Consider the following 18,904-nt stretch of genomic DNA (forward strand, 5'->3'; position numbering starts at 1 on the left):
GATAAATCTAAACCATAATTGAATAGCTCTACAATTAGTATGTTACTATTCAGTGCAAAGTCCATGAGGTCAGGGGCTATGTCTCTAACTACAGCTCTTTTCCACTGTAGTATCAGCCACTGACATAGTGCCTGGCACTTACAGGGAGCTTGTCTTCATTTCCTGTTGCTGCTGTTATAAATCACTACAGACAGTGGCTTAACGCAACATGAATTAATCTTACGCTTCTGGAGGTCAGAAGTCTGAAATGGGCTAAAGTCAAGTGTGAGCAGGGCGGAGTTCTTTCTGGAGGGTCTAAGGAGGAAACCATTTCCTTCCCTTCTCTAGTTTCTAGAGGTCGCCCACCTCCCTTGGCTCATGGCTCCTTCCTCCATCTTCAAAGCCAACAATGTTGCTTCTTCTAATCTTTCTCCAACTCGCCTGCTTCCTTTCTTCACTTACAAGAACCCTGTAATTGCACTGGGTCCACCTGGATAGTCCAGCATACTCTTTCCATCTTCACTATCCTTAATCACTATCCTTTTTAGGAAAAGGCCACTTTGCCATGTAAGGTAATTTATACACAGGTTCTGGGGGTTAGGACTTTGACATCTTTGGGGAGGTACTATTCTGCCTATCACAGTGCTCAATATTTGTTGTTAAATGAATAAATGAATGGATGGATGGATGGTGGGTTGATGGATGAATGCCTTTCTAACCCCATTTCCTATTTTTTCCCAGCAGCTTCTCCCCAACTCTAGGAAGCCATGCTTGCTTAGGCTAGTTGCTCTCCTGGAATAGTTGCCCTGCCCCCCCATCTTTCAGTTCTGACTACCCTGGGGTCTAATTCATTTACTCAACAGAGCCATCCTCCTGTTTGCCTGAACTCCTGAGGCTCCACCACCCATTTCACAGTAAAGAACCTGCTCTTACTTTGTTGTTTAAACTCTCAGTTTGTTCTACTCTTAGAGCTGGATGGTGGGCTCTTCCAGGCAGGGCAGGGACTGTGTCTTATACTTCCCCAACTCTCACGCCCTTCCTTGGAGCTTAGCGCCAAGCTGGGCACTCCATCGGTACTTAAAAAGTAATGGCTCAGTTGCTCTCACAGCTCTGCTGGGATTGACCTCCCCACATGTGAGGCCATCATGCCAGCCACTGAAATTTGTCTTTCTTTCCCATGAAGACTGTTAACACAGCAGACCTGCATTAACTCAAGCGAATGTGGGATGGTTAAGTACAAAGTCATTTTGGCAAAATGTGCCCTGCTTCACTCCAAGCAGAAATCAAATATTATGATGCTACATTATCAGGAAGAGTACATTATATCTGGCATCAACCCAGGATCCAAAGACACAAATGGCATTAACCCTTTAGTGGCTGGGTCCTGGTACCAACGTATTGTCCTTCTCTCCATAAAGACCTCCGTGCATGTACCCTGTCTCACAAAAGCACGCACACGTGCGCACACACACACAGACACACACACACACAAATGTCTAGACTCTTCCCTGAATAATCTTCCGGCCTGAGATTATCTTTGCAATTAGCTATCTTATAATCACAGGGTTGCTCAAATCTCTCCTGATGAGACGAATATGGTGACACTGATGATCATGGTGATGATGCCCTGATTGCTTTGGGCATTAAAACAAAAATTTAAAACTTAACATGCATTAGGATTTACTCATTATCAGCAGCCTTTGAAAAACATAGCTGGCTATTTCACACTCTTTGAAAATAATTTGCATATTCTGAAAAAAAATTATTAGTAAGAACATTGGACTTCAGGTCAAGAGTCTGGCTCTTTTGCCTCAGCTGAGTCACGGAATTGTTGTTGACCTTGGGAATGTGCTTGTGCCTCTCTGGGCCTCAGTGACCTCACCTATAAAGTCAGGGCATGGTATTAGATAATGAGTCAGATAGGGACGTAGCAGAAGTCTGATTCCCATGGCTAAACTGAGTAAGTTCTGCTTTAGTTTTCTTCCTTAATAAGAAGTCAAAAATGGTCAGTCCAGAGTTGCTCCTGCATCCTCAGGGTGTGACTTTTGTCTTCATGGCTTCGAGGTGGCTCCCGCACCTCCAGGCATCTTACTGTTTCCCAGAAAGGAAGAGGGGGGAAAGACTGTGGGGAAAAACGTGCTGTGCTCATTGAATCTGTCCCCCTCCCTTTTACTTTAATTAGGAAAAAATGTTTCCCTGAAGCCCCAAGAAGTTTATTTCTGTTGATTCTCATAAGATAGAGCTGGGTCACATGGCCATCACATGCTACAAGTCACTGTTAACTGAGTAAATTGTGATTGTGAAAAAAAAAAATCAGGGACCAGTTAGCCAGGAAGAAGGATGGAATGGCTATTTTGTGGGCACTCAGCCGTGTCTGCCACAGATAGCTTCTAAGTTTCACTCTGTCTTGGATATTCCACAAATTGCACTTTAAAACCCATCATTACCCAATACAGCGTTCTCATTACATTGGTCCCTGATGTATACAGTGCTTGGTCCTGGTTTGGATTAGCAGATTAACCTCATTAGCATGCTAGAGAAAGTGTGCTAATGCCAGCATCTGGCAGAACGCAGAGTAGGGTGGGGATGGGGAACTATCCATTCACTCTGCCTCCCCTTTCTGCTCCCTTATCCCTGAAGGAGATGGGCAAGGAGATGGCAGCCACGTTAACTCATGAGCAGCAGGAAAACCCCTTCAGGCTGATACACCTTCTTCTCCCTTGGAGTCCAGGCCATCCTTGCAACAGCAGCCTTTACTTTTTATTTTCTGCAGTGGACATCTGTGCCTTTGTTTGACCTCTCATAACTCCATGAACATTTTACTTTGGGAAAGTCAGCCTCCCTCGATGGATGTAGGCTTGGTGGGGACATCGATGGAGAGGTCATCCATGGAAGGCCAATAGAATGGCATCCCCTGGAGACTGGGCCTGTAGCCCAGGAGAGTGATGCAGGGATGGGACATCCTGAAGGCAACATCACACCACCTGTCGTGGACCCGTGAGTGTCTCTGGCCCTCCCTTCGTACCCCATTTCCCCTTGCCCTTCCAATCAGTACCTACTCTGATTAAGGCAGCCACAGTCAGCATCTCTTTCTTGCAACCCTGAAACCCTAAAGGGTATATATATATTTTTTAATAAATTTATTTATTAATTGGCTGTGTTGGGTCTTCATTTCTGCACACGAGCTTTCTCTAGTTGCGGCGAGCAGAGGGCTACTCTTCATTGTGGTGCATGGACTCCTCATTGCTGAGGCCTCTCTTGTGGAGCACGGGCTCTAGGTGCGCAGGCCCCAGTAGCTGCAACACATGGGCTCAACAGTTGTGGCTCATGGGCTCTAGAGCGCAGGCTCAATAGCCGTGGCACATGGGCTGAGTTGCTCCGCGGCATGTGGGATCCTCCTGGAGCAGGGATCGAACTCGTTTCCCCTGCATTGGCAGGCAGACCCTCAACCACGGCGCCACCTAGGAAGTCCCAGGTATATTTTTTAATTCCATTAATTCATCCTATAGGTGCTTGAATACATCGAGGAGTCTGTGATGCTTCTGGACAAACACTCGTGCCGAGGTACTTGTCCTCAATCTGCCTCTAATCCACTCTATGATCTTGCACACACCTCTTTGTCTCTCTGTGCCTCAGTTTCCTCATTGGTAAAATGGTGGGTTGGACCAGATCTGTATCTTCAAACTATTCTCTGAAGTGCTTCAGGATTTCCCCCAGGAAAATCTGCAGGGGTCTACATGGGAGCTCAGGATAGGCCCATTAAAATGGGCTCTTGCCCCCCCAACCCACTTCAATTAGAATAGCTTAGCTTTCATCCAATTTCTGTATTGAGCAGGATATTTTTTTATTGGTCCTCAGCTAAAAATAAACGTTTGAAAAATGCTGGACAATATAATCTGTAAAGGGCCCTTCCAATTCTGATGCTCTGTGATTCTAAGCAGGTGGGATATTTGGTAACATCTTTTCATTCATCAGCTAACTGGGAGCTCAGGAACGCCTGCCAAAACATAATCTATATCTAAATAAAATCTTCTGTGTGCAAAACAACAGCAATGAAGGACATTCAGAAAAGAGCAGGCTGTGTAGAAGAACTAGAAACAAGCAAAGCACAGATCGCTGTTTTGCAATCCTGGCAATGCTTGGTGTGTAGAGCTGGGAAAGGAAGCCCATCACTGCTTTACCTCATCTGCGCTGTTGTAAAGCATTCTAAAGAATGCAAACTCATATGCAAACAAAATCTGGGCCCCACATTTCATTGAACACATTCAATGTTTTAAAAACTTTCAATTAATTATCACCAATAAAAAAAAAAATCAATATGGGCTTCCTGGGTGGCACAGTGGTTGGGAATCCGCCTGCCAATGCAGAGGTCACGGGTTCGATCCCAGCTCCAGGAAAATCCCACATGCCGCGGAGCAACTAAGCCCGTGTGCCAAAAAAAAAAAAAAATTATCACCAATATTCATAAATTGGAAAATGTGCTTAAAAATTGTTTCCTGGCTTCTTTTGAAAAACCGGAAGATGTGACAATGTCAGCCTTGCCTTCTAAAACGACAGCGGTCAACCAGAGCAGGACAGCAACTCTCTCTTTTGGCTGGGTCACGTCTGCTTGCCCACCTACTTCTTCCTGTAATCTGACCCTTGAGGCCAGGTGTAGGCCTTCATTTGCACCATGCTTTTTTTGTTTTTTTCCTATTGCAGGGTAATGGTAAATGAAACATAAAATATTTCTCATATCCCTGCCATTTTCCAAAGTGGAAAAACAACAGATAGACTGAGAAAGGTATGCAAAATGTATAACAAATGATAGACTGAGATGGTATTTATTCATGATAGTGGCTTGCAAATGTGGGTAATTTTGTATACACACACACACACACACACACACACACACACACACACACGACATTTGACAATGTCTAGAGACTTTTTGGTTGTCACAACTAGGGAGGATCTGGTGGGTAGAGGGCAGGGCTGCTACTAAACATCCTACAATCCATAGGGCAGCCCCCACAACAAAGAATCACCCAAGCCCAAATCTTGACGGTACGCTGCTTTATGGATTTCCGTGGGTTTAACACACATCAGCCCCTTTACTCTTTTACATTACCTGCCTGGGCCCTGCCCTTCAGGCCTTAGTGACACAGGCCTGGTTTTGATGACTACCAAACCAGAACAGGAAAATTTGGTTCCACCCTGATGGGACAAGGGTGAAACTAATGATAAAAACTCTGACACGGGTGGCTTCACTCTCCCAGTGTTTGCTCTCACGATCCTCATAGGCACCCTGAGAGAAGGTGCTGTTTCCCCAGGTTAGGCCCAGTGTCACTCAGTCCCCTTGATTTGGGCCTCACAGCACGTAAATGACAGGACAAGGCCCCAGGCAGAGATGTGGAGTTTGTTCTGGGCCTGGTCCCCCAGCTCTCCCTCTGGTTTTGTGAGCCAGTCCACAACCCTCCTGTTCGCAGCATGGGCTCTCGGCCTGAGTGCGATGCTCAGCAAATGCAGAGCCCAGGCTGGTACCCATTGTGCTTGCCCTACAATGAATGGGCCTTGCTGGAAAGGGCAAGGAATGGCTGTCCAGGAAATCAGATGGGGACTGAAAGACACTAAGATGTCTGAGGAGGCAAGAAGCAAAGTTGGGGGAGGTAACCTAGGTTGAATCTAAGAGATGTACATAGTCCTGTGCATCTGAAGGGGGTCCACATCCAACCCCAGGGCAGAGCAATTCGCCAGCAGAGGGTCAAGGAGGGTGCACAGAAATTGGAGGTGAAAATGGCTCATGACTCATTACTATGTATCCTCCCATCCATCTACCCATTCATCCTTTCCGCACCTATTTCTGCAGCAGGATTCAGGCCGTTGGGCAAGGTATGTGGCCCGCATCCTCATGGAGTCAAAACCAAGCTCTGGGACTCGCCACTGTTTCATCTCAAGCAAGTTCGTTCCCTTTCTGAGTCTCCTGATCAATAAAAGCAGGGGGACGTGTTTCCATCTGCAGGAGGTGATGTGAAGATTAAATAAGATCTCCTTAGCACAGGTCTGACTCAGACTCTCAATAAATGCCTTGCTGACTCCTTCTCTTCTTCCTTCCTCCCACAGATAGCACTCAGCTCATACAGGATTCCTGTAGCTCATGGAAGCAAGGACAGCTTCTGGGGTCACCTCCAATCATATCACAAAAGACCTTGATCTTCCATAAAAACCAGTCTCCCCTGTGAGGTTGGAGAGTCTTCTGTAGATCACAACATCACATAAGAAGCAGGATGCAGAATGCCCACTAATCAGCAGAAAGCATGTGTGTGACGTGTGAGGCCATGCATTTCCACAACAGTTGTGCTCTTTCTCCTTCTTGTAAGTTCCAGTTTGACTTCTTAATCCCTCAGGGGCATCAAGGAGAAGCAGATCCACAGCTGTTTTGGAGGGTGGGAGTTGGGGATGGGCACCCTCTCTCATCAGGCACTTATTAAAGACCTGGGGTGCGTATGGTGATAAACTATTATTTCAAGTTCCCACTGCTGAAACCCCCATGGCCCTCTAACAGATGGTCTTCGAGAGGGAGCCTGGTATGTGCAGATGTGTCTGTCTGGATGCGTGTGCCTACTCACCAAGTTTGTACCACATATCACGGATGGAGAAGCCAATTAGCCGTCTCATGTCCCCGTACCTAGGAGGAACAAAAAATGTCTGCTTTAGGCACCGTCTCAGAGAGTCTGATGAACCCCTCCCCCCATTTTAGGAGATTAAAATGAAACCTACTTATTCAGGATTTTGTTGTATTTGGCATGCGAGAACTGCTCCAGCTGCAGAGAATCCTGAGTGATAAAAGCCACTGCCAGATGAAAATAGTTGTTCCACAGCTGTAAATGAAAGAGTGGAGAACAGTCATGGAGAGGGTCTGAAGTGGGAAAGCTTATTAAACGCTGGGTAATGTGAATAATTTATGAAGATGGCAGAAGACAGAGGCAGAACCAGTTTAATTCTGTGCACTGCAATTTTTTAACTGGCACTGACTCTGAAATTAACATCTCGGCCAAAGCGAGGACAATGGATGGATTTCTCTAGGTGCTGACCACGTCCTCTTTCTGACAAGAGGATTTTGGGCAAGGAGGAAGATTTTACGGCTGATTTTTTATTGTTGTTGTTTTGCTTCATTTTGGTTTTTTTGAAAGACAAATAACTCGACCCAGCTGGGTGCCCTGGCTGGTTCTCTGCCCTAGAATTAGAGAGTGATGAGGGATTAGTATTTCAGAGACTCTCAGCCTCCCTGGAAGTCCTCCCTAATTCACCCAACAGCTCAGAGGACCAGTCTGCAACCTATTACATCTTAGAATATTTTGCTTTTCCCTTCTCTTTAGTTCAATAGTTCCGAAGTGTTGCTCTGGGCCAGCAGCTTCAGCATCACCTGGGAACTCATTAGAAATGCAAATTCTCTGGCCCCACCCCTGACCTACTGAATCAAACCCCAGAAATCCGTGGGTTCACAAGCACGCTGGGTGATTCTAATGCTCATCTGAGTTCAAGAACCACTGAGGGCCCAGTTTATAGGTAGGCTTGTCATAATTTTAACATGTACGTGATCTCTTGGTGCTAAATGCAGAGACTAATACTAGAAGCCACTCCACCTGCTCATGGTGAAATAGATCAGGCAAAATGTGCAGCACAGGGCAAGTTCTCCAAAAATTAGCAGCAGTGAGTGACATTGACACAGGCTACAGAACCGAGAGATGGAGACCCAAACCAAGGTATTGTTGAGCCTCAGTGAACCCATCTGCAGAAGGGGTACCCTCTGTATCCACTGCAGAGGGCCGTGGTAAAGATGATGGGTTTAAAGAACATGAATCTCAATAAGAGCTCTAGTTAGCCTTGCTGCACTAGTTAGCCTTGCTGCTGTTTTAATTATTCTAGTGACTCCTTTGATACCAGAGCAAATGGTACAACCTGGCACCTTCGGTGCTCAAGGGCAATTATTACAAGATGCCATGGCCCTGCAAGGAGCAGGTGGGGGGGCAGCTTTGCTGGACAAAGCCCACACACTTCCAGCCTCCTCTAAACATTGACTAGCAAGAGGAGGGGTAACACCAGCTAGAGAAATCATCTGCCAATGAGACCTTCATCCTTCACTCAGAGCTGTTCATCAGAGGTTTCAGATGGCCAACGCTAAGTGAAAAGCAGCTCTACCCTTGACAAAGCCCTTATCGCTGCCCAGAGTATTACTTTCCAATTGGCTTGTAGTTCCAGTTGCAGAAAGAAGCAAAATAAGCCCTGCATTTTACCATGGGCCAGACACTTTCCCACGCATCCCTCTTTTCATCTCTCAAAACTTGGTAGCTATTATTAGGCCCATTTTACAGATGAGAAGACAAGCTTAGAGGGGTTAAGTATTTTGCCTAAGGTCACACAGCTTGTTATACATACAGCAGAGCTGGGATTTAAACTCAGGGCTGCTGATTGATGTTCAGGGCTCTTTCCACATGCTGTGGTCAGTCTTTAGCTGAAGCTGCATTAACACATATTTACTGAACATTTTCAATGGGCCAAGGTTGTGTCATCATGTGGGGATAGGGCAACAGTCCCTGCCCTTGTGCAGCTCATACTCTTTTCAGGGAATAAGCTTCTTTTATTTGAAACTTTATCTCCCAGAATCCAAAAGACGAAGTATCTCCCGAGGTGCAGTGAGGTGATCTCCTGAGCTGTGGTCCCCGTAAAGTCAACTCTGCATACAGAGCCCAAAAGGATCGGATCCTATCACTCCCTTCCTTAAAGTCCTCCAAAGGCTGCCCATCACCCTGAGAATCAGATCTCAGGCTTTTCTGTTTCCGTAGCAACCTCACTCATCCAAACACAGTGAAGGTCAGGTTGTCTCTCAGCCACTCTGACTGTCCTTCCTCTTGGCGACCCCATGACTTGCAGGTTCTGAAAATGTACTGCTTTGGTCTGTGTGAGCCCAGAGCTCACACCTCCTCCTGTTTAAGACCAGGATATGAGACAACAAGCCAAGGAAAGGGAAAACCTGGTCATAGGACTTGGAACGGGTTATTTTTAGGGTGAGAAATTCCTAAATTTGTGGGATTTTATAAGATACAATCAGGATACAACAGGAAATAGATACGTAACAAAGTAAGTTGAATTGGTATCGCTTTTGAAAGTAATTCCAGAAATCCCCCCCAACCCCAATACTTTTGAGAACACCTAGACACTGTCACATCTAATGAAGCGTCTGGCTAGCCTCTATTCTACCTGACTTGGTCCTTCAAAAGTGTTTTCTGTCCCCCATTCCTGATTTTCGTTTTTAAAGCTGAGATGTAATTCACATAGCATAACATTAACTTTTTACGGTATACCATTCAGCAGGTTTGAGTATACTCACAACGTAGTACAATCATCATCACTATCTAATTTTAGAATGTTTCCAACCCCTCCAAAAGAAACCGTCCACCCATCAGCAGTCACTCCCATTCTTCCCTCCTGCTCAGTCCCTGGCAACTACAAAGCTACTTCTGTCTCTGTGGATTTACCTCTTCTGACATTTCATAGAAATGGAATCATAAAATACGAGATCTTTCACATCTGTCTCCTTTCACTAAGCATAATGTTTTCAAGGTTCATCCACGTAGTCACAGATGTCAGTACTTCATTTCTGTTCATTGCCGAATACTATTCTGGGTATAAATATATATGGATATGCCACACTGTGTTTATCCATGATGGACATTTGGTTTGTTTCCACTTTTGGCTATTATGGACAATGCTGCTAGGAACATCCACATGTGAGTTTTTGTGTGGGCATGTTTTCAGTTCTCTTGGGTATATACTTACGAGTGGACCTAATTTTCTTCTGCCTTCCCTCCTTGAAGATCTTTGTGGACCACGAGACCATAGATCCAGTACTTCTTTTTCTTAGTGGATCAGAAATGGTGCCCCTAAGCATCTCACTCACAGCTCCTGCCAAGTTCTGCCCATGGAGCTCTGTGGGGCAAACTTTGGAACTGAGGGAAAGCTGTCATGGTCATTGGCTCTGTGCAGTGCCCATGAGCTGAGCAGCGGTCACAGCTAGATACAGCTGGGCACTCAGGTTCCTTCTTCTCTGCACCTTCCTTGACTCTTGCTCCTGAAGAATCAGAACCACATGAACTCACTTGGCTTTTCAGGAAACTTCCAGGGTTTTCTATCTCAGCAAACTGCCTATTCTAGGGGAGTTGCTAAGACACACAGGTAGAACACTAGCATCTTGGCCTCCATGGTTTTGCTCATGGTGGTTCCCACACCTGCAGCATCTAAGTTCCATCCTTTCATCAAAGCCCAGTTTGAGGCCCACTTTCTTTACGAGGCCTTCACAGAAGGCAGAGCATGTCAAGTCTGCTCAGCTCTTCTGGATTTGAGTAGCACTTAGTAGGTGCAATCACAGAGGTGGGTCCATTGTTCCATACCTGACCTTGTGCTGCACTCACTTCCCATGACAGGATCATCCAGTGGTTAAAAGCACATGCATCAGAACTTCGCTGGTGGTGCAGTGGTTAAGAATCCACCTGCCAATGCAGGGGACACAGGTTTGAGCCCTTCCTGCTCCAGGAAGATCCCACGTGTGGCAGAGCAACTAAGCCCATGCGCCACAGCTACTGAGCCTACTGTCTAGAACCCATGAGCCACAAAACTATTGAGCTCATGTGCCACAACTACTGAAGCTCACATGCCTAGAGCCCGTGCACTGCAACAAAAGAAGCCACCACAATGAGGAACCTGTGTACCACAATGAAGAGTGGCCCCCACTTGCCACAGCTAGAGAAAGCCTGTGTACAGCAACGAAGACCCAATGCAGCCAATAAATAAATAAATAAATAAATAAATTTTAAAAAAGAGCACATGCATCAGTATCTCACAGACTAGGGTATGGATACCAGTCTCTCTCTTACTGGCTGAGCTATCTTTGGCTAGATACTTGACCTTTCTGAGTCTCATGTTTCTTACTTGTAAAATGGAAAAAATAATGGTAACTACCATAAAGGATAGTTGTAAGTGCTGGATGGAATAATAAGAGCATGAAGGCATCTACCAGTGCTCAGCAGATGGAGTGGTGGTGCTGGCCATGGTGCTGGCCCTACAGCATCTGTAGGCCCTGTCTCTTCTGATTGTAAGTTCCACCAGTGCCAAGGGTCCTGGTTCCACTTATTTGTAACCCTAATGTCAAATTCAGCACAATGCCTTCTGGAAAATATTTATTTATTGATCACTGTTTTGTAAGAGATTCTCCAGTTGTTTCAAAAGACCCCAGAGTTTTCTTTTCTCCCTGCCCCAAGCTGCCTGGTGGCATTTTATTAAGCCTGATGGCTCACAGAAGCCACAGAATCTTTGGCAAAATACACGGGTTCCTTTTCCCTGGGGAAGAAGCAAGGTGATTTCTGATGGGGAATTTAATATTTTGAAATCATAGGACAATAGAAACTTAAAGCTGGAATAAATTTAAGGGTCATCTGGTCCAACTCTATTACTTCACAGATATAAACAGTGAGACCCAGATAAATTAAACAACCACCCAGTCATACTGCTAGTGGGTGTAATTAGAATTCAGCTATTTTTTTTAAGATTTATTTACTATTTTATTTATTTATTTATTTATTTTTGGCTGCGTTGGGTCCTCATTGCTGTATGAGGGCTTTCTCTAGTTGTGGCGAGTGGAGGCTACTCTTCCTTGCGGTGCGCGGGCTTCTCAGTGAAGTGGCTTCTCTTGTTGTGGAGCACGGGCTCTAGGTGCACGGGTTTCAGTAGTTGAGCTGCATGGGCTCAGTAGTTGTGGCTCACAGGCTCTAGAGCGCAGGCTCAGTTGTTGTGGCTCACGGGCTTAGTTGCTCCGCAGCACGTGGGATCTTCCTGGACCAGGGCTCAAACCCATGTCTCACGCATTGACAGGCAGATTCTTAACCACTGTGCCACCAGGGAAGTCCAATTCAGCTATTTTTAATTAACTCAAAAAATTATAAATGTAATATGCACACAGTAAAAAAAATGGTAGAAAAGATTAAATAATAAAAAGTTATTTTTCATCCTACCTTGGACCCTAGCCTAATTCCCCAGAAGAAAATGCTGCTAACAATTTCCCGGACATCCTTCCAAAAATCTTTGTGTATAAACAAACATGTACAGACATCATTTTTTTTAATAGTCTGCTACACTTTGCTTTTTCCTCTCATCAATATTTCTTGCAGATGTTTGCACATTAGCATATATGGATCTGCTGCATTCTCTTTTCTTGCTGCATGGTCTTCTGCTCTAAGAATGTATTTTAATTTTAACCAATTTCCTATTTATAGACATTTACTTGACTCCAACTTTTTTCTTCTTTAACATCGGTGCTGCAATCAACATCCTTGTTTATGTATCTTTATGCATGAGAGACTGTTAGGTAGTATACATTCCCACACGTGGAACTGCTCACGCACAGGGTCTATGCAGATTTTGTTATTGTTTGTTTGTTGTTTTTGTTGTTTGTTTTCAGAGATACTGTCAGATTACCTTCCAGAATTCCAATCCAATTACCAGCTCCAATGTCATGGGCCCCATTACCCTACTGCTCTGAGTGTTTAGAGAGTATCTAAGGGGGGTAGTTATAAGGACAAAATGAGGAAATTGCTACCTAGTAAACTCCTACTCAGTCTTGTGATCTCAGTTCAAAAATCACTTCCAGGGGAAGCCTTCCCAGCTATCCTGAACTAAAGCACACCCTCCCATTATTTGCCCTCATTACACCCTGTTTGCAGGATTCAAGACATATTTTAAGTAGAATTCATTTATTTTCTGTCTCCTCTACCAGATGTAAGCATCATGCAAGCGAGAACCTATCTTTCTATTCCCCATTGTACCTCCAGTGTCTAGGATCGTGTCTAACGCAGCGTGTGCTCGGGAAATATTTGCTGAATGAGTTCACTAATGAGCCCAGCACTCCGCGTGTGTTCTTATTAAATCCTCCCCAGAAACTATGCTATTTGTATTATGAGTCTCCCCATTTTAGAGAACAGGAAACGGAGGGCCAGAGAGGTTGAATAACTTGCCCCAGGTCACACGGTTACAAAATGCTGAAGCTGGCACTTGAATCCAAGTGTGTCTGTCTCCAGAACTTGAATTCTTTAACCACTCTGCTCTTCTGCTAAGACTGCTTTTCTTCTTCTTCCTCGGTTCCCATTAGCCTTTGTCCTTGGTTGAGGTTTCCACTGGTTCAGCAGATGTCTTCATAGCAGAGGCATCAAGAATTTTTGATCCTATAAGTTTCTTTCTCAATGGCCTTGAATTATTATTCACCCCAAATTCTTATTTTTTCAAAAAAAGGACCAAACATCCAGGGTTGCTGAAATGCAGTCGGCATACTCACCTCTGTGGTACGAAGGCCCAGCTGTCATGGCCATTCTGAAGATGCCACTGATTCTGGGATTGAAGTTTCCAACTACAGATTCAGATTGGGAGCATCAGTCCAGAGGTTGTCTGGGGTCCTCAAGCTGAAGCAGGCAAGGCTGCGGAAGCTGTCCCCAAGCACGTGACCATCTTCCTGCCTGGTGGAGGCGTCCTGCCATGACCTCCCTGTGGGTCGTGCTGTGGGCCTCTTCGAGGCTTCAGTGAGTGCTCCCTCTGTGTCTGTGCTCCCTCTCTCACGTTTTTTGCCATCACTGGTTACATTTCCCATTATAAAGACCACGCTCGCCCCCATTCCTCCACCAATGGCTGGAATATTATGGAAGCTTTTCATTCCACAGGGTCTCCAGAACAGGTTCAAAAATGATCCCAAGGTGGTCTGGTGCCCAGAAGCTGATCCAGAAATGCCTCAAGACTAAGGCTGGAACTACCAAAGGCAGAGTCAATTAGAGGCTCCCAAGTAGAGAGAAAGGTCTTAGTAGCACTCAGGCAGTCACCTAAGATGGAAAAATTTTACCTGGAGCCAAAGAGCACATCTGAAGTGCAACCACTGATTCCTGAGCCAAACAGTTTCCAACATGGAGAGTCTAATCCTACAGCCAATCATTGTAGAGCTCTCTATCCCCCAGCCAGCAAGAGCTAACAGGGCAGACAGTGTTTCTGGAGCTACACAGAGCTGTCTCCTAGATCTGAAAGGTACCCTGTTTCTAAGGGACAGTGCAGAAGAGTGAAAAGAACTTGGGTCTTGTAGACAGGCCTGGGGTTGAATTCCAGCAGCCCCACTTAATAGTTAGATGACCTTTACCAGGAAAGTCAACCACTTCTCTGAAGATCAGTTTACTCATCAATAAAATGGGTATATCCAAACCTAACAGGGTTACAATAAGGATCAAAATGCCCTAAGCCCATGCCTAATAAAGGTTAGTCACCTTCTTCAAAAGCTTGGATGCGAGAAGACAGATTTATAGTCTGCTATTGAGACTCCAAGATTCTTGAGGGTGGGGCAATGTTCCATTTTGCTTCTGAATTTCTCAGGGTATGTTGCAATAGCCTGGACTCATGAGAACTGCTCTTAAACAAAAATTCTCGCTGAGTTAAACTCAAAATGCTCTCTTGGTCTTCCCCGCCCTTGCCAAGAGATGTGAATGTCAAGGCCCAGCATCTTGAACAGGGCCTGGGAATGCAAATTTTTCTAGCCCCAAGCAGGAAACACCATCTTTCTAATTCCCAGGCCTTGTCACCTACAGAGTGGCACCCACAGAGCTGCTTGCTTTTTGCGCTTTGAATCATAAAACCACAGTTCCGGAAAAGATATTAAGGATAATCTCATTGTACCTGCCCCTCCTCTGGAGAGTAGCTGCCAAGGCCAGCAGTGCTTAGTGATGGATGGTGCTCCTGCTGGTATTAAGGGCATAATTAATGAACCCGTGAGCAGGAAACAAGGCGTGTTCCAGGCAGGATCCAGAGAACACATCCGTTCTCACACGAGTGAGGAGAAGGTAGGAGAACAAAGATAAGGTTGAAGGATGATCCTGTTCTTGAGTGCTTCCCAATAAATATCTATGAAAGTCTCATTAGAAAAAGAGACATTTCATTTTGTAATGTTGGCCACTTTACCGTTTTACAAAACTTGTGAATGTGACAGCTCTAGGCAGTGCTGTGGTGACCAGACAGATGCCTCCCTACCGTCCTGTTTGCTGAGGACTGACATATGGGTTCCCAGATATGACACGTTTAGGATCACCACCACCACCACCATCATATCAAAATGAGAGTTATTGTAATTATGATGAGCCAGCATTTATTAAACAGCTGCCATTCTCTCCGGCATTGTCCTAGGTATTTCACATGAATTAATTCACTTAATCCTCTCAACAATCCGATGAAGTAGTTACTATTAGTGTCATAATTTGATGTTGAGGACACTGAGGCAGAGAGGTGAAGTAATTTGCCTAAAGCCACACAGCTCATAAGCTCAAACCTTCCATGTATGAAATCCCTACTTCTCTGGGCAATTCTCAAATGCAGATTTTCTTTCAGGAAAACTGGGTTAAAAACTAAAAACACGGCATGAAGGACTGAAGCTGAGCTTCTCTTGGAAAGTACCTCCCAAGACCATGGAGGAGAGCCAGAGGCAGGAAATCAGGTCTGAGGCTGCAATTGCAACGCCCACGGAAAGAGATGAACAAACCAGCCAACAGTTTTATGGCCCAAACACTGCCTTGCGGCTGGCCCCTAGGTGTGTTGTTCCAAGCCGTCCCTCCAAAAAAACAATGGCCTTATTAACTCCCCTGATCATACTTGTAACTGGAGCCTGCAGGCATCTGGGCCACATTTGGAAGGGGATCAAACACTTCTCCTGATTCAAACAGCCAAAGTGACATGTTTTGTTTCCATGTCAAAGATTTATAACTCTCACCCAGACCCTGCCAAGCAGTCAACCCAGTGTGGTGGTGAAACTCTATCTCTAGCGTGTGGCCATGGTGATCTGCAGGCTCTGGTGGCAGCCACTGCTGTGCTCTGGTCCCACCTCTGCACTGACATGCTGAGTGACTTTAGGCTGTCTGCTCATCGCCTGGGAGTCTGCGTGCCCAAGTCCCTCCAATAGAGAAAATGATAGTCCCAGCAACGACCTTGTAGGGTAGTTGTAAGGACTGAGAAAGACAACGCCTGAAGAGCTTCTTGTGAGATCTGCATGTACGATGCTGTCAGAAAACGGCAGCTATTCTTTTTATCACCATCATCGTGATAGTTCAGTTGCCTGACTTAAATGTAAGGTAGTGGGAGAGAATCTTATTCAAAGATAATATTTATTAAGTATTTATAGGCTGGTGCTGTCTAGCAGAGTGGATCTCACAGACCTCAGCCCACGCACCACCTCCCCCAGGAGACCTACCAGGCGCCAGGAAAAGCACATAGTGAGTACTGGTCTTCACACTCCCAAAGCTTACCTTCTACCAGAGGGAAGAAAGAAAACGGGCATGTAGGCAGATAAGAAAGAGGGCACCAAGTGCTCTGAAGAGACTACAGCAGGCTAACTGGTGATACACAGTGACCATAGGGTTGCTGCGGGACCTTCAGAGAAGAGTCAGGCAGGGGAGGCCTCTTGGAGGAGGAAGTGTTTGAAACTGTTGGGACCTTCCTTACAAGTGAATTCCCCCAGCAAATGCCTTGGCACATTCCCGTGCTGGAAAAACCTTACGAAGTAGCAAGGAGAGGTGTTGTGAGCATTTGACAGGTAAGTCAGCTGAGGCAGGGATGCAGTCCAGGCCCTGATTCAGGTTGCTCGTCTGGTCAGAGGCCAGAGCCCAGACAGGAACTGAACACCCGGGGGAGCAGGCAGAAAAAGCCATCGCGCCAGTTCGCTGGCTACTCCCTAAGCTTGTGCTGCAAGAGATCCTGGGGGTCAGAGGCTTCCCTGGAGGGGGGATCCAGCCAGAGGTAGCAACCTGGACTTGTCCACAAGGCTTTGAAGAGCTGGTTCTTCATGCCTGGGCCCTGAGCAGAGGTGTCTCTCTGCCTGTCCCAGGGGCATGCTTTGAGGCCCCTGACTCTCACAGAGGTCCCCGGGCTTGTCTGAGCACTAAAAGTGATTTCTGGAGGAATCAGAGAGTCACAGAAATGTACTAGTGAGTTTATCTTTCAGTAGCTAAGAATGGCTGCTTTTCTAGGCTTTGGTGAATAAAAAAAAGTGATACATTTTTAAAAGGCGGCACCCACTCTGACAATGAAGGAATGCAAGTCCCCTCTTCAGCACAAGATACATCACACAGTCACATTTGCATATGCTGCTTAGTTGATGACTATCTAATCAAGGGCCTGGTTCCAAACAGTGAGTACTCCTCTCCCTCCCCTCCTCACACCCTCCCCCCACCCCTCGCCTCCGCTGCTCTGTGGAACCCCCAGAGACACAGGCATAGCTTCTGAGTGCTTTGGGATGTGTCTAATGGAGCAATCAGCCCAGGTTGCTGAAGCAGCCCTGCCAGGGCACTCCAAGGGCAAGTCTGGCACCTGACACTCACCTGAAACTCAAAGTTCGTGTTTTCCAGGAACTTCTGGTTCATGGTTTCTGCAAATTTGTTGATCGCTCTCAGGAAGACCCTGGAAAAGGGGAGACGGTTACCGGCCCATCTGAGCATGCTACCCCAGACGTCCCTCCCCCATGCTTCAGACTGAAGTTCCCTCAGGGAGCGTCCCAAAGACCCAAGGAAGAGGCCGGCTGACCCACATTAACACCTGCTCACACTGCAGACCTGGGGCCATGTGTGCCCTGCCCTGTCTGTTTGACTTCTTTTAGAAAATTTGTATTGTCTCTTGTTTAAACTGTTACAAGCTTGTGGCAGAAAATGCATGCCATCCAGAAAGACAGATAGAAAGAAAAATTGCCTCCTCCCAAATCAAATAAATAAACAACACAACAGCAATCCTATCATCTAGGGAAAACCATCACTGACATTTTGATGAACATAATTTCAAAGGTCTCCCTAGACGTATACACACAAACAATATTTTAAAGATAATATTTTGATAAATGGGGTTAAGCGATAAATTCTGTTTCACAGCCTCTTTTACTCAGCAATAAATTGTGTGTTCCTTTCATGCCAATGAATTCAGATATATATCATCCCTTTTAATCACTGAAGAGCATTCTATTGTATGGATGTATCACAGTTTATTTCATCAGTCTTTTATTGATGGACCTTTATGTTGCTTCTCAGCATTTTCTGTTATGCACAGTGTTTCCATGATCTCTCTTCTATGTACGCCTCACACATCCCATAACACCTCTTCTCCACTCTTCTTCTCAAGGTGGTAATGCTCATCAAATCTTACGTGTATCGAACATCTTGCTACCTGTTGTCAAGTTGTGTTTCTTCTTAAATGTCTTCCCATCCATCCCTTCCTCTCATTCCTCCCTACTGTCTGGTCTAACAGCCTCTTATCTCTCGCCCTTTCAACCTCTGGAGTGCCTTGCTCTACGGAACAGTTCCAGTCCTGTCGATCACCCACTTCAGTGGCTCCCCACTGCCCACAGGATAAATCCAAACTCTTTCTCTCGATAGTCAATGCTTTCCATGATTGGACCCCACCTTCTTTGCTAGGATTATTTCTCACTATTACTTTGTGCTTTTGGCTGTTTTCTGAGGGCATAGCTGTGCTCTTCCTTTGTATAGAATGCTCACTCCTTCTGATCGTTTCAGGGCAGGGTCTGCTGCGTCTTTCAGGTCCCCAGAGGACACTCAGTGCAACTGCCTTTCCCAGACTTCATCATGGTCTACGATGAGTTATTTGTGTGACTCAGTAATGACTGTCTCCTCCACTAGACTGTACTTCCCTTGAAATCAGAGACTCCCTCCATGATCTCATCTACTCTCCAATCTACATGCCTCTGACTCCCAAATTTTATATCTTCATCCCTGTCTTGTTCCCTGAGCTCCAGCTTGCATTCCAGCTTTCTGCTCTATACCCTCACTTGGATGACTAATAGGCATTTCAAACATACATGTCAAAAGCTTGACTCCAA

The 18,904-nt window shown here is 45.7% G+C and overlaps 1 protein-coding gene across 1 annotated transcript in view; it reads right to left on the reverse strand.

Annotated features, from left to right (window-relative positions):
* The window catches only part of DOCK2 (dedicator of cytokinesis 2), a 414,056-nt gene that overhangs the window by 64,658 nt on the left and 330,494 nt on the right, over positions 1-18,904 (reverse strand). The window contains exons 30-32 of the mRNA XM_057729388.1: positions 17,403-17,481; positions 6,739-6,839; positions 6,588-6,646 (exon numbers count right to left, since the gene is read on the reverse strand). Of these exons, the coding sequence (XP_057585371.1) occupies positions 6,588-6,646; positions 6,739-6,839; positions 17,403-17,481 (239 nt within the window). The remainder of the gene's footprint in view (positions 1-6,587; positions 6,647-6,738; positions 6,840-17,402; positions 17,482-18,904) is intronic.

The sequence above is a fragment of the Hippopotamus amphibius genome, chromosome 1 (assembly GCF_030028045.1).
Source record: "Hippopotamus amphibius kiboko isolate mHipAmp2 chromosome 1, mHipAmp2.hap2, whole genome shotgun sequence".
Taxonomy (NCBI): domain Eukaryota; kingdom Metazoa; phylum Chordata; class Mammalia; order Artiodactyla; family Hippopotamidae; genus Hippopotamus; species Hippopotamus amphibius.